The sequence below is a fragment of the Pseudoliparis swirei genome, chromosome 5 (assembly GCF_029220125.1).
Source record: "Pseudoliparis swirei isolate HS2019 ecotype Mariana Trench chromosome 5, NWPU_hadal_v1, whole genome shotgun sequence".
Taxonomy (NCBI): Eukaryota; Metazoa; Chordata; class Actinopteri; order Perciformes; family Liparidae; genus Pseudoliparis; species Pseudoliparis swirei.
Genome location: NC_079392.1, coordinates 21,210,128 through 21,226,777, shown reverse-complemented (window position 1 = coordinate 21,226,777; position 16,650 = coordinate 21,210,128). Strand labels below are relative to the sequence as shown.

Genomic DNA, 16,650 nt, shown 5'->3' with positions numbered 1-16,650 from the left:
AGCATGTGCGCTGCAGGGCTGGATGGCTGAGGGCTCACGTGCGGGTCCGCTCACTCTGTGCTCTCAGAGAGAGTCCGAGCAGGTGCAGCACAGTGGGCTCCGCGATCCTGCCGTAATGGGGTCATCCGAGGCTGAAAGGGGCCCCTCTGTCTGTCAGCTTGCAACCAGCCCACTCACTGCAGGCTGTCCACTGGCCCCGAGAGGGGGAGGTTCACGTGTGTGTGTGTTTGTGTGTGTGTGTCTGTGTGTGTGTTATTGGAAGCGGGGCCTTGGGAACTGAGAGTGGGAGCCTCCTGACTGCAACAGTGGCTGCTACCTTGGCAACCCAGGAGGGAAAGATGTGTTGAATGAGTGAGTGGGAGAGGGATCTACAGTAGATGCATGCGTGCGGGGGACGTGGCTCTGTTTTATGAATTTAGTTATTTAAACGGGCTTAATACATGATGCCACATGATATGCTCTAACTGTACTGCTAATATTTGCAGTGCCGTAGTCTTTTGTTCTCTTTCACTCAGTCAACTCCTTCTCGCTATGGAGTTGAGTGTAATTTGACGTGAAGCTGGCGACAGGGCTCCTTTTAAACAGGGAGCATTGGCCCCTCAAAAATAGCAACAGCAAGGGGCAAAATATCAGAGGATGGAGAGGATAGAATAAATGACTGACACTTTTTTGGGGGGCACAAATTGAAATGTTTTTTTTGTCCCCACTGCCTTTACTTTATATGTCGCTAAAGTTAAGACTGACCAAACGGATTTGCCTCTGCATGGGGAGACGAGGCTGGTCCACTCAAGGTGCGTTAACGTCACCGGCTCAAACCTCTGGTGATCTCTGAAAACCGTGACTCCCCCTCACTCATTTAGATGCTTCTGTTCCCCCATGACTACGCTTCCATTTCTAAAATTGCTCCATCAACACTCAAAATAACGCAATCTACGTGTAAATAGGGCAGGAACTTTTTCATTTATTCCATTCTTTGTCGGTAATTTATACATATGCATTGAAACACATATATTATAATCTGGGCTCTGTACACAATGAGGCATTATCATAGAGCTCTGCCTGCCCACAGACCGCCCCATCAATTATTTGCTCCATTTCTGATTCAACAATGTCAAAGGACGTTATTAAATATAGTAGAAGAATGTTAACGCTGAGAGGCTTTTAGACACAAAAATAAATCAGCTCGTACAAATATGTGAATCGCACAAATGTGTATGTTCACTTGGGGCAACTTCATGTGTATTTGTGTCTTTGTATTTATATGTAATTGCCTTAGACAATAAATTGACTTTGGGGACTTTTCAATTTCAAATATTTCGAAGGTTTCATGCAGCCATGTGTTTCATTTCGTAGCTCCCACTCTACATCAAAGAGTCTATAGTGCGTCATGTGAGCCTCTCCTGATGATAGCAGGAGATGAAGATGCTTTCATGTCTGCAGTACAGGGCTCTTAGTCACATATAATACATCAAAAAAGGCACAAAATAATGACAGGCAATATGCAACTGGACGCTGTACCTTACAGCGTAAGATTGTCCTCCTCACTGTGCGCCTCACAATGTTGCATATTAATATGTTTAGCTTGATTATATGCTCATTTGTTATTAAGTACCTTGTATCTGTACTTTTGCATAGGTGTGTGAATTTTCACTTGCATTCGCAGCATGTGTGTGTGTGTGTGTGCACACAGAAGGGGGGGGAAACAAAAGATGAAATGACAGTGTGGACAGCAGATGCCACCCACTCGAAGTACACTCATTTTCTCATCTCACACGTTGAGCTACCTGCTGCTCCTCAGGAATCAAATAATGACTTAGTCATAACACCTCGCCAACTCACTAAAGAGCTCCTCACTAGAAAAAGCAGTGATTTTACCAGTGAAAAAAGAAGGCCCACCTCGTTATACAACTCATGTCAGATTGTACAATAGCAGTGCCAGAAGAGTGGAGGTGGCTCCAAATTAGCCCTGAGCTCATCGCTCGATGGTGTTTTGAGCCCTCACCGGCACCTTCCAGGCAGCGGCTGCCTGGAAGGTGCCGGTGAGGGCTCAAAACACCATCGAGCCACCTCATCCCTCCACCACCCACATGTGGTGAGTGTGTTAGTGACACCGTACATCACATAAAACTCATTTTGGGGACAGTCTTCATTACAAGACCTCTGCCATTATTAAAGTTACATCATTTTGATCAAGAAGCCTCATTTTCATTGCTGCTGATCATTTTCTTAAGTCGTTACAACTGTTGTAGAATTTGCACAACTGGCACTGTAAGCAGCTGACGAATCAAAGACAAATGAAATCTAAGCTCATTAAAATGCCATTATGAAGAGAAATGCATCATTGTGGGTTCTTGGTTTTAATTGACAATTAAAGTATATACGTTAATGTGTCCATTAAGCTAATTGATCAGCACAAGGCTGATGTTTCTGTTCGCTACAACCCCATTAGAGGCTATTTATCATGCATTTTTAATAGCTTCTCTATTTCCTAAAATGCCACACTACCGTAAGTTATTTTTTTGTAATTATAAAATACCAGAAGACCATCTCTGGGTATAAAATAAATACTTCTTATGCATACTGTCTTTTGAGCAACATTTTTTAACCTTATGTTACAATTTGACATATGACGTGATATTGCAAAATACTGTTTCCGATAGACTTGATCTTGATGAACATTAAAACATGTGGCGAGAAACACGGCATCATGACAACGGTAATATGTTGTGCCGGGTGTTGTGGGATCTTCCAGCCCGAGCTGGCCTCATCCTCACATTCCAATAAGACACCACGCGAGGTTAAATGACGCTCAGCCATTTTAAACTGCCTCAAAACTGTGCTTCACCTCGGTGCGTCGAGCTGGAACCGAGCGGGACGCTGTGACGGTGTGATCCAAACGCTGATCCTGCTGGGCAGTACGGCGGTGGACGGGGCAGCTGTTGTGACAGAATGAAGCCAACCACACTGCCGGCTGCCTCTGCAGGTCATTTGGGCATCCATTGGATCACTAGTGCACACATTAAAAAGGATGGACACAGACAGTGTTCTTCATCTTTGCAGTGTTGACATTCACTTCACGGTTTAAGAACTACAACCCACAAACAATGATGCATTCCCGCCGCCAGCCACTCCACTCCTTGCCGCCCTGCTGCGAGGACTCACTCTGATGCTCGCGTTTGTTTGCGTGTGCCTCTGTCAATGAGTGATTACATGTTTGCTTGCAAGTGTGTGCACACGTGTGTGTGTGTGTGTGTGTGTGTACATCTGTGTGAAGAGTTGGCGTTCCCCATCCATCCGTGCACATTCCAGGCAGCCAGGCGGTCTGGCGGTAGTTCCCTGCTGTTAGCGGCTCCGTGGCAGGCTTGGAAGTGGTTGGTGGAATCCCCTCCTGGAGCTTTCCTGATGCCTCCCCCCGTCTCCCCTCATCTCATCGCTCACCTTGGGACTGTTGCCAGCCAGCGAGCCTCGGCCCCACCCTCTTTTCCTCCAGCCTGAAGGCCCTCAGCCTTGCCAAAGAGGGAGTGAAGAAGAGGGTGGGGGCGGGCAGATGCACCAACACCCGCCTGAGCTCTGCAGGCACACCAGCACACACACACACACGTAAAAACATTATTACGGATACGTTTGTTTATTATTATGTGTATTGTTGCCCGCCCCCTAAACACACACTCACACACTCAAACTACTCTGATGCTGCTGCTGCCCCCCCCCGTTACACAGCGGCAGCTACCATGGCTGCAGGTTTGGCCCCGTTTGGCTGCCCGGACCACTAGTCCACGAGTGCCAAGTGTCTCGGTACCATTAAGCACCAGCCAGCCCATCTCGATTGCCCCGCATGAGAGCTCTTCGCCAGCACACTTCATTGTCAGCTCACCCTCTGGTAGCTGCGCTTGTCGAACCTCACATTTCTTGTTGAAGATGAGGGAGCGGGGTGAGGAAGGTGATGGGAAAGTGGGAGGCGAGGGTGGAAGAGGAGCGCTACAAGCGGCGGGCTCTCAGCTGTTGCACCCATCTGGAATTTCATTGCAGTGTAAATTTAATCCAATGCGCCTTTGAACAGTTAGTTTGATATGTTTGATAACAATATTTAATTCATCGTCTTAATGTACACTACTTATTTAGAATACCGCTTATGGCCCGTCATGGTTCATTGGCAAAATAATGCCACTTGCATTATTTCACTTCAACTGATTCTATTAATTAATGTAGCCACATGTTCTCTTTCTCTTTGTTATTTGTGTACTTGTGTATTCACGACTTCATGAAGAGGACCAGCCACAATGATTTTGTGTGGTATATTTGAACTGCCAAACGTAACACCTGATGTCAGCTGAGAGTCTGGGAGCTGGAGGAGGGTTAGTTAAAAATAGCAGTGGTCTCTCCAGGATGGCAGGTTTTTAATTAACAATACAGAGCGTCTGATAATCCACAGTTAATCCAGAGGAGAAGAGCAGAGAAGAAGAGAAAATCATCAGCTGTTTGATGTTAGGACTACAAGTCCCTCCTGGCCCTTCCTCTGCTCACAGCTGAGCTCCTCTGCGCTGTGATATCCATCGCCCAAATTTATTTATTTTGTGAAACTTCCTTGCCCCATATTTTGTGATACACTTTGTCTCTGACTAACCGCTGTCTGTTCACATTAGTGTGAACGTGTGCACGCCGCTCCTCTCAAACTGCGCTTGTGTGTGGCGTTAGTGGATCGGAGCCGTTTGTTGGATAGCGGCCGACTGAAGGCCGCGGTGGCTGGAGGCGTCCGCTTAAAGTCTGTTGAAAGGCTTCGTCTGTCGGGGAAACGCCGGGAGGTGTCAGGGCCTGCCTCACACTCAAAGGGAGTCTGCTATCGAAGGAAATGTAAGCTTATAGGGAAATGAGGGTGCTGTTTGTTTGTTTTTCTCTCTCTTTTTGCACCGATGCAAAGACGGTAACAAATATGTTGTTTGTCGGCACAGTGATACTTATTTGCCGGGGCTCTGTTTCGCTCTAAAACTTCAAAATGTGACGCTAATTTATGATTTCCATTTTTGGCATTCCGTCGGTGACACTTCTATCTTGAGTGTGTTAAAATAAACACATTACTATATTCTAGTATATTCCCCTCGAGCTCCAAGATCACCAATATAACAAGCAACCAATATTGAAAAAGCAAAGGATCAGCGGCACACATTCCCTACTCGCACGGTTATCATCATGACGTAAAATATCAGTCGGAGATGTTTCATTTGTATTGGCCCTGGATGATCTCGTGAATGATAGCGTGCTTATTTGAATAGTGAGTAGTAAAAAGAGGTTTTAAGGGTCCGGTGTATAGATCGGGGAAGGGGCCGTCTCATCCATCACATGGTGTAGAGAGCAGATCTGCGATGCTGTGGCAACCGAACAGGCTTCACATGGTTGGCAAAAGTCACGGCGAGATCTTGGCGTGACTTTTGCCAATGTGATCGTGTCAGTAGTGATGAGGAGATGTTGCGAAGGATTTTTCAAGGAAAAGATGCATGATACCCTAGAGGGTGACTATGGACGGGAGCAAAGGCCTGTGTATTGTTTTCAGTTTGAGGAGGAACAAAGGCATCAAAATCATCGAATCACACGGACGTATTAATCAGTGGTCTAATTGTAACTGGGACTTCATTTTCCTTGACTAGCAGGCAGCACATGTGGCCTGAAAAGTAAAGCCAGTGCTTAAGTGCTTCAGTTAAACTTGCATTATTTCTAATGGCCAGCAGGGGGTTGCAACAATAATTCTGATTGTGAAAAAGCTTTTGAGAAAATAAAGCTATTTCTCACTTCATTTGTTACCTCATTAAGCATTGTAAAAATGAGTTTCGGGTACATCTCTAGTTTCAAGTCTTCTTCAATGCAGCGTGATGTTCATTAGTAAATAATGGTCCTGTAAAATAGACGATAAGCAGAGTATGCTTTAGCGCGTAGCCACCATGTGGTTGACAGTTCGCTCCAACAGCGTTTTACGGTCTTTGAGTTTTCGGTGTTTTCATCTTCAATCCTTTCACAGATTGTTTTCAATTCATGATCAATTGTAACATTTTGGTCGCCTAAAAATGTCGGTCCAGCTCGACCTTCTCCTGTTACGGCCAAAATGCTGTGTCCACAAACCAATGGGTGTGTACACAGTCTATGTAGACTGCCCTCAATTGAAAAACATAATACAAGTTGCCATGTTTGGGAGAGAGAGTTATTGGTCAATATGAAATATGGTACCGCAGTCCAAATATAAAGCGACAAAGTGTTCATCTCTTTAAATAATGAGGGGTGTGTCTCTGTCTCCCCTCAGATCTTTTAGTATGGATGATGAGTATAAATTAAGATGTTGTCTTGCTGCCAGTGAGCAATTTGAAGAAACAAAACAACTGAATGGAGAAAACATTTTAAAAGCTTTTCTTTCCTTCTATCTTTCATTTCAGGACAGAGTCTGGGCTACGGCTTTGTCAACTACATCGATCCAAAGGACGCAGAGAAAGCCATCAACACGTTAAATGGACTCAGACTTCAGACCAAAACGATCAAGGTAACTGACACCATTGTACAACACACAATACTTTCTTCCATTACAGATACACAGCATCGTTCAACAGCGATACATTGTTAAAGCATGTCTGCAAAATATAAAAATGAATTGCTTGATGATTGATACAAATCACAAGATGTTACATCAGGTTATGTTAAACTTAAATTATGAGGCTGCTTTCCTCTTCCTCAAAGCCCCTCTAGATAGTGAGTCTGTTTGTAAAGGAGCTGGAGGGAAAGACGGGATTAACATGCATGAGCCTCCAAAAGTAAAAAAATAAATTAAAAAACATTAGAATCAAAGAGACACGTTATAAAGCTTGTGACGATGATGCTGCTAATTGCTTTCTAAATGTCAAAATGTAAAGGTGAAATTATATATAGAGAGTGAAAGGGGAAGAAACACATCAATCACTGCATATTTTCCAAAATAATTGAGGGTTCTGTTATTGAAGTTTAATGGCATGAATAATGTGCAGGCTTGCTGGGAGCTGTCAGGTAAGAAAGATAAATCCCTTCTCCAAACATGTTAAACATAGTTTAAAGATGAAACATCTTCTTTACTGACAGGGGGTTGTTCCTGCCTTCGTATAAAAGCAACGCACATCAGATTCCTCGCTGATCTGGTTCCCTCCTCTCTTACGTCCTCTACTATCTGTGCCTGCCGATGTGTTGTTGCTTTTAAACCGGGCAGTAATGTGTTGCTCCGCGGTAATCCCTGGATTCTCGCTTTCTGTCATCCGATCTAATCTAATCTAATCTGATCTAATAGGATTGGATTATCTTGTTGTTGCGAAGAGGCAATCCCTGTGAGAATCCCTCTATTACCCAGACTCCCCTTGTCTAATTTCTGCCGAAGGGCAAATGAGAGATGTGTGATTCTGCATGTGCTGTGTGAGTGAATACAAGTGTGAAGTTTTGGGATTGTTTGAGGTGTGACGTGTGGTGGTTTGAGGTGTTTTTGATGGATGAATCAGTTTGTGTATGATTCATCCGTTGCAATCAGCCAAGCAGGGTTCTCCCTAAGCATCTATCACGAGCGTCTGTATGACCCAAATAGACCGCGCGGTGTGTATATGAGGTAGCACACGTCGGCATTCCAGGAGCCCTGTGCTTGGTAATGAGATACAGGCAGAGCAACTCATCCAACATGGAGATGTATAATTAAAAGTTGGCCTTTTTTTCCACGCACAGTGGAAAAAGTTGAAGGTCATTTTACGCAGCGTGTAATTCACGAGGCCTCTTTTTTGAGTGTCGCAGGCAGAGTTCACAGATTCTCCCTCACACCCTCATGGCACGAGAGGTTGCCTCAAGTTGTCCCTCAGATAAAGGCGGGTCTTCGTCATGACAGGAGACGACTCTCATCTCCGTCTGGCGCTCTTTCACACTTCCTTTCCTCCCTCCCGGTACCCTCTTCCCCATGCGTTCGCAGCCTGAAATACCCTCAAGCTCAGGAGGTAAATTAAAAAGGCAACGCGGTAACTCTAAAATTAAGCTTGGCGCTCTTTCATGTCACACCCTTCCCGGTCTCTGCTGCGTCACATGTGAGGAAACGCTTGGCCCAGAGATCCACACGCTCTCAGGCGATGTGCGTCTCCGAAGTGTCTTTGAGTTGGTATCGCTGCCGCAGTTTTCCTCCGCCATGACACCTCAGATTTTGTCAGCGATGGCTGCGATGCCGCTTTCCCTCTGAGGTGCGAGGGGAAGCAGCATGCCAAAGGTGAGAGGAGCTCACAGTGACATGCATGCACGTAATCTCACACTCTTTTTAAAACTTTTCTGTACACACAGACACACACACACACACACACACTCCTGTTTCACACACGCACGCCACACTTGTACACAATAGCGCTCGCAGCTTGAGGAGGTGTTGATGGATTAGACATCTGGAGTTGGCTGACAAGGAGAGAAAATGAGGGAGGGTTGCACAGAGGAGAAAAGGAGTCTGGTAGAGAGAGAAAGGTTTAGTGAGGCAGCGTGCAGGAAGGAAGAAGAGAGGGAGAGATCCAGGCTGCGAAGGAGGGAGATGCAGAGAGGAAGAGGAAGACAGAGGAGCTGAGCGAAGAAGCCAACGAGAAAAGAGGTGCGAAAGGAAAGTGAGACGTGGGGAAGGCCAGATGTTCCCAATCCCCTTCTGCCGCCGTGAGAATGCAGCAGGATTTCCATGCAGTCGTTGAAGGATATGACTGCATATCCACCACATTTGGCTTACTTTAACCTTATGTGATGGCTTATGTCTCCACATGTCAGAGGTAATGAAAGCTGCTCCAGTCCGCGGCAGTAGTAACGGGATTTGGGCAACTTTCGCTTGAGCAAAATCGTGTCTGCACATGAGGATGTTGGGTGACGACGTTTGACAAGTGAAAGTTCACTGGCAGAGAGCTGGGAGCCGCAAGCATCCCAGTATAACCAGTTATCCAGTTCTTGCCCATTTGCACCATTAGAGATGACATTCATGCACAGTATACTCTAGGTAGAAGATTGTGTGGTGTGTGTGTGTGTGCGTGTGGAGCAGTAGCGTGTGACGGTGACTTGTGAGTAGTAACATGAAGACTTTTTAGTCCCTCAGAGATTACGGCGAGAGTCTGCAAAGGCAGGACTGTAATGGATTTGATGGGCTCGTGTTAGTTTTTGAGAGTGTGTTGCATGCGCTTTCACAGCACACTGAAGGTAAGAGAAATCCAAAAGGGACACGGCGGAAAACGATTTACTCCCAGAGGCTCTGCAGTAGAGAGCAGCTCTGAGTTGCTTGATGTAACTAAACTCTGAATCACTCTGCAGGATTTGCAAGACTAAAGGCTTTTGGTTACTTACTATTAGACTCATTGCTAATGTGTAAATCAAATTGCCAACTGAAAAAAAGACATTATATGAAGTCTTACCCTTTTTTCCCCATTCTTTAACTCAGTGTGGTTGGATCGATTGGGTGAATGAAGAGTCTTTTTGGTTAGAGTCCTGATGCTATTAGTCCTGTTCCCCTGGCTACCAGAGTTGTCCTTTAAAGTAAAACACCTGTTGTTCTTACTCAAGGGAACAAAGCTTCCTCTGCCTCCCCCGGCAGACGGCTCAAGTGTTATCTCTCCAGTGTTCTCTGCAGCTAAATCTTTTCCTGACAACGATAATCCCCACGGCAAGGTGTGCCGAGAAAACCGTCACATTTTCATCCCTGTGGAGCCAATGACGCGCACCTCTGCCCATCCACAACACACACAGCCAAAATCATTGTACCTCTCAGGCTTTAATCTTCTTCTTTTTTTAGATTCAAACCCCACAGGAAGTTAATGAGTTATAGAGTCTAACTTCTTTGCACAAGCCCCCTGACTCTGACGTCTTTGCCCACAGGTGTCATACGCGCGACCCAGTTCAGCTTCCATCCGTGATGCCAACCTGTATGTGAGTGGCCTGCCCAAGACGATGACTCAGAAGGAGCTGGAGCAGCTCTTCTCCCAGTACGGACGCATCATCACCTCCCGCATCCTCGTCGACCAGGTCACAGGTATCCATGGGGCAGCGCCTCCTCTGTCTTCACACTTTCACATAGACACACGTGATCAGCCAGGCATGTACACACACATACACACACACACACTGGATGTATATACATCAATACACTCAGTGTCCCGATGTCTTCCAGCCATTTAAATGCACACTGGTTATTGTACACACTTTCCAGACAGTTGTGTTTTGTTCAATGTGTTTGCGCGTGTGTATTTGATGCGCAGACACATTCATACAATTACCCCCAGTTTGCAGCACATTAGTTGTCACTATTGAAACATTTGTAAATCCCTTAAAGACAACTGTGCACAATGTGTTGATTCAACGGAGTACTGGACCTTTCTTCACCTTTGCATACAAGGAGTGTAATTAAGTGACCATGAAATGCATGAAATGTGACAGAAAATGACATTCTGAAAACATGTGTGTGTGTGTCAACACATCGTATAGACAGAAGTACTTGAACAAAGGACATCCGACCTCTGTGGATAGGTATAAATTCATAGTTCATAGTCAACCAAAATAAATAATACTGACATGGACCAGCATCCAAAAAATATTTGTTCTAATATTATAAATAATGTTTTATGTCGACCATCAAGCATTGAATAGTGAGTGACCTGCAATAGCAGGTTTTATGTCCACGACGCGAGCTCCGGGGGGCCGTCGTAAAAACAGTGATTACATGAGAAACACAAGCTGTGCAATAAACATGCTCAATTACACATTCCTCTACATCCAAAACACAGGAATGAATCACATCAGTCCATTTTATTGCAGAAGAACCCCTCAAGCGTGTCTCTTAGATCCATTTCAGGGGTGGTGTGTGCCTACAGGCTGCAACCTGCTCCAGTGTTTTGTGCAATGTGTACTGATGAAGCAGAAAGGGAGCAGCATGCTATAAGCCACACTCATTTGCCTAAACAGAATAAATCTCTGCTGGCGGTGAAGTGCACGCCTGTCTGTTCACACTGAGACGGGAGGAGGAGAGAAGGCGAGAGGAGAGGGGAAAGCAGAGGGAAGGGAAACAAAGGAGAGGAGAAAAGGAGACAGAAAATGTAAAAAAGCAAGTAACAGGGAGAGCGTGAGCAGCGACGTGGGAAGGGGAAGAAATGAGAAGAGGGAGGAAGCAGAGGGAGAGCTAGGGAGGGGTCCAACGGAAGGGAAAGGTGAGGGAAAAAAGGGCTATTTCTACCCTCAACAACCCACATGTAGAGGAAGTGTGCCCACCTCCTGCAGATCGGTCTGTGCTAGCAGCTCTGTTATGCCACCACAGAGACCCGGGGGACTCCCCGCGCAGCGACACGGTCACACAACACAGCAGAAAGCATACGTGTTCAACCACATATTTAGCTTCCCAGCTCTGGCCACAAGCCGTGAATAAAACAAACCTCAACGCGGGGGGTGGGAGGGGGTTACTGGTCCGAGGACGGCACGGTTTCCATGCATTCATACCGTGGGTTGTGTTCACAAGAGGCTGAATAATTAATTGTGTTCATTCTTGACTGGCACAAGGTCAGTTTTAGAGCGAGAGCGTTCTCATGTCCAGATACAGTGCTGCATTGGTTTTACTTCTACCATTGGGGATAAGATGAGCACCCGGATCAAAGGAAAATGCTCAGTTGAGGGAATTAATGTTGAGTTAGTTGTTGTTCCTTCTCTCATCGTGAGATTTAAACCGGGCTTGGATAAAAAAGAATTGGTGGATCAAACTATGATATCAACAAGAGCAGCAAAATACAATATGTACAATAATATATTCCTCATGTACCATGTTATATTTGTAAGATATGTTTTTATATATTAAGAATTTAGGAGAACCCCTGTTTCTTTCAGCACACTGCCATTTGTTTGATGCCACTTTTTTATTTTTATTTATCTACTTTAACTAAATTAATCAAAATCACTCACCATCTTCCAGCCCAACTTCTAATGGTGCTCGTGAAAAGTGCAGTCGGCTTGGCCTTTGGTGCCGGATGTCGCCACCTTCAATCGAGTACAGTTGGTGACGTCTACAGCTACAGACGACAGCAACCGTCACCAGACAGACAGTTTCTCTCTTGCCGCATGCCGACAGTGGATTGGGCCAAACTGGTCAGTTCTTTAGTGCTTAGAGCACGAGGTGTTTTCACACCGAGCCTGAAAACACCCTCAACTACTGTAACTGCTCTCCTCACTATAACCATGCCTACTGTACCTGCTTTAAAACTGAAATACTGAAATACACACACATATAACAATAAGCGATGTTCTGCAAGGTGTCCCCACAGGGTTACAGATCAGCAGGAGAAATGTTAATGATCAATTATATGTTAGAGTTGCTGATGATTAAAAACATGGAGGACTTTAGAAGGGCCCTGAGAGCAGTCTGCCGACTCGTCTTTGTCTTCTCTCAGTCACTGTGCAGGCATACGCACACCAGACACGTACACACACCCACACACTTGCTGCCATCAACAGAAAAATGGGCTGCAAATTAAAACTCTCCTGTGACTGCCAAAAATGTAAGTACATAACAAGAAAGGAGAGGCAGACAAAAAGATGTCGAAAGAGGGAAATACAGACGTATTGTGTGGGACTGGTTTGTGGTCCAGAATTGTTTTTTACATCCTGTATGTGGTTGTTAGGACGTCATCATCACGTGGTGCCTTGAAGTTGTGTCACACAGGTCATCAGTGACTCACCGCTGCTCCCATGTTCATTTGATTAAGAGCCTAATCAGTGCCTGAAATCCAATTTACTCAACAATTCACTGTTTCTACTGAAGTAGGGACTGATTTCAGACACACCCTGACATTGTCCAAAGAATCCGAGTGGGCTGGAGAAGCGAGTGATGCACGGACACGAAAATACATAGAAACAGCAATGCTACATGAAGTTGTTGAAGGGCCGGATGTCCTCCAGTGACCATCGGCAGATGGGCTCGATGATCCCCAGTTCCCGCTCTGCTAAATTGGGAACATGAAGTCTGTTCTCTCAATGACCTCCTCATCAACAGGATGCACCCTGCCGTCACTCTTCTGTTCATGAAGACAAGAAGGAACTTTAGAAGCATCGCGGTTCGCATCGTTCACAGTCAGAAGCAAAATCCACGAGAACTACAAATTGCCACAGAGACGAAGAGAGCGAATACAACATGGACTTGACAAGGATATCCCTCCATTGTCTTCCTCCCTCCCATCGCCCTTCTCTCTCCCTTCCCCAGTCTATTGATTCCTTCTGGATGGATAAGCCTATGTTGTCTCTTTATCAGTGCAAATAGCCCTGGCTGGATTCTCCCTCTTTTCTCTCTCTCTCTCTCTAACCTTCAGGGATCTAACTTTAGATCTTGTGCTCCGACTGCTGGTTGAAGCGAAGCCTCAATTTGAAACAGATATGATATCAGGGACAGCTCTGGATCAATATTTGGTTGGTCCTGGACCTGTATGCGGGCCGAGGTCAACGCGTCCCTGATCAAAGTACAACCCACCTACATACTTGGCTTCTCCAGACGTCGGTCCTGATGAGAAACCAAATTGCTGCTCAGTGTGTGTAAGGATTGGCTGTGAAAAGACAGATGCCGAGCTCCCTTCATGTGGGATGGAAGGCAGCGATGGGAAAAATTCCCATGGCAACAAGACGCCAGTGTTCGTGGCATACAACCTCAAGATTGTTATTGCCAGTGTTGCTAATAACAAGTGTGTTTTGCACACTGAGTGAATAATTATTTGGCATTGAGCAGTTTCGTAGGATTGTTCCTCATCAGGATAGTGTTAACTTCAGATTCGGATTCCTTGAAATGTCCATGTTTGAAAGCTTTTCAGACACTTTGGTATTATTTCGTGCCAAGTATGCTAAACAAATGTCAGGAATCGCTTCGCCGAGAGAAGAAACAGGATCATGTTTGAGAAGTGCAGCATTATAAATATGCTGCCAGAAGCACAAGTTCAATTTATGTTTATGAAGGTATTGAAAGTTCGGTCGTGTTTGGTGTGTATGGCATTTCACATTTCAATTTGGACTTCACAAGAACTGTTGTGGGCAGTTATTGACTCTGCTGGAGGCTATACAAAAGGTTATTGTGTTCACGTGGAACAATAATGGCAATAATGTTTACTTGCTTTGTGACTCACCCCTGTAAAATCCCACCAAAGCTAAAACGCCACTTTTGCCAGATAACCAGAAAGCCAGGAAGCACACACAGCTGGTATTCTGGGTAATTTGGTATTTTAAGAGGAGAAAAGAGAAACACAAACAGATCGGAGAGAGTCAAAAGTCTCCCCAGGAACATTTCACTCATGCATATAGACGTATATCCTGCAGCAGCCCGGTGTTAGTTACATATGATTCACTCAAAATGGAACAGTTTATAATATCTGTCATAATAAGCACCCTTTTCTGTCTTTAACGTTAGACGCTGCTGATTGGAAACTCATTCTTGTCCAGATACTTTATCTGTATGGATTCCGTCAACTGAAAGGAACAGATTTCATAAAGTCTAAAAGCAATGTTGCTCATAAGTAGTAAAAGCCATACAATAATCTGCTGGCAATCTCTCTCGTCACACTGAATTTAATGACACTATTGGTTGGAATATGTGAAGAAGAGGAAAAAAAAGTGTTTATTTGATCCAGTCTTATTCTTTACCATTTTGTTTGCCCTTACTGGTGAAATCTGCAAAATGATCAGCCATAAAAATCCTTTGTGTGCGTAACAGATCAGCGCCGAAGCCAATTTCCTCGAAAACACAAACACACCAGCGTCTCTCTCTGCTGCCTCATCTGCATGAAAGTCCCGTCTCCTTTCGCCTCTCCTTCCTTCCACCTTTGCGCCATGCCTGCTGTGCCTGGTACAGAAATACCAAAACAACATGCATTTCAAGGTCAGGGAAATGCCACAGTGTAGGGCTGCTTGCCTTCGACTTCCCAGAGCCATGAAAGTGGAGCCACGGACGTCTCCTCACATCACTGCATGGCTTTACCGTTCGCTTTTTCCTCTCTGGTACTCGGATTGTTCATGTTTGCCCAATTTCTTCTTCTTCTTTTTTTTAAAACCTTCAAATGGATCTCCCTCCCTCTGTAGGGTTGCTATGTTCTCTCCTCTCTTGACTTGAATAATGGATGTTCCGTTTCAGACTGACACCACACTGAGTCCCTGCGCTCTGCCTGTCCAGCAGCACAGAACAGGACGGTCAAGGTAATACGAGCAGAGCCGCAGCCTTGACTTTTACCGTCGTCTCTCTGCCTTCAGTTTCCTTCCCCTCAACAATCTTTTTAAATGCAACTGTGAAGCCGACAAACGTGCACACACAGCCACATTGATACATGCACACGCGCACATTAGACAGATGGTTGAGTCTCTGCTCTGACAGAGGCGAAAGCGCAGGGCACCTGCACTCTTCAAAGTCTCTTTGCGTCTCCTCTCGCTGCTTTTTCAAACGACCATCTGTACCCGGGAACGCTAATGCTACCTAAAACAAGGACATTGCTTTTTTTTTTCTTTCTTCCTCTGATTATAAGATGGCAGGAATATAAATTTAACTTCCTTTGTGCGTCTTACGGAATGACAAGTTGCATCATTTGATGCAGTTGGAACAATCTAGCGCCTCGTGTAAAAGATAATAAGATGGGCATCCGAAGATATTTTTCTTATTTATGCGTGCGTCATTGAATGCGTCTGTCTCGGTGAGGCCATGTGGCACCGCTTACAGTTTCATACATCTCGTGCATTGTACGTGTGTTTGAGGCAGAAATTGTGTCTTTCATTCAAAGCAGCCAGGTGTCTCACAACTCTCCTCTCCGGTCTCTCGGAGGAGCAGTCATTTCTCTGTCAGTCAGTCAGTGTTTGGGTAAATAATAGTAGGTTTTAGAGAAAGCTCGTCTGAACAGAGGCAAGCACGAAAAAGCACCGTTTTCTTTCATCATCACCATCGTCGTCGTCATTCTTTTACCGTCGCCTCCTCGCATTCTCTTCAAGCACCTTCTCTCCTTTTGTCCTTTCCTTCCTTACTCCCCCATTCCCATTTTTTTCCCTTTTCCCAGCACTCGCTTCTCGTCTCCCGACTTCTCTCGCCCTCCCCAAATCGAGGTAGCGTGTTATTAGTGAGACAGCCAATGTGCCTGTCGGTGTGTGTTAGGGAGAGATAAGCACAGGTAGAGAGAGTTACATAAGCCGCTGTTGATTACTGTGGAGGAAAAGGGAGCGCAGGAAAGGAGAGTGAGAAGAAGACGAGAGGGAGAGAGTGAGAAAGTAGCTTCTTCGTCAGTACATTGTGCTCTAATGTTGCCTGTATGGCTGGCGGTTGATAAGTAGCCGAGGCCTCTGGGGCTGGTTGAAAGGACAGTCATTAGGTCGGACTCCCGAGACCGGCAGCTTGCGTTGTAGATTGCAAGTTTGTTTTTGTTACACTGTTTAAACGGGAAAAAAATTAAGATTTACAACATTAATACAGCGTGACAGAGTGGTAATGCACCAACAGCGGAACACACTCTGAATAATCTGCGACGTGAATCCACATCCTCATTTAATACTAGTTCATTAATTTCATCTGTTTTTTATCAAGTTTTTTGTTTTTTTTGGATGAATACCAGGATAAGGAGGATTTTCTTGATTTTCATATTTTCAAAAAACGCCGTGAAAAGAACACAA

At 45.2% G+C, this 16,650-nt stretch overlaps 1 protein-coding gene across 1 annotated transcript in view; it reads left to right on the top strand.

Moving 5' to 3' along the window:
• elavl4 (ELAV like neuron-specific RNA binding protein 4) overlaps positions 1–16,650 on the top strand; it is a 68,342-nt gene that overhangs the window by 38,836 nt on the left and 12,856 nt on the right. The window contains exons 4-5 of the mRNA XM_056414753.1: positions 6,420–6,523; positions 9,868–10,021. Of these exons, the coding sequence (XP_056270728.1) occupies positions 6,420–6,523; positions 9,868–10,021 (258 nt within the window). The remainder of the gene's footprint in view (positions 1–6,419; positions 6,524–9,867; positions 10,022–16,650) is intronic.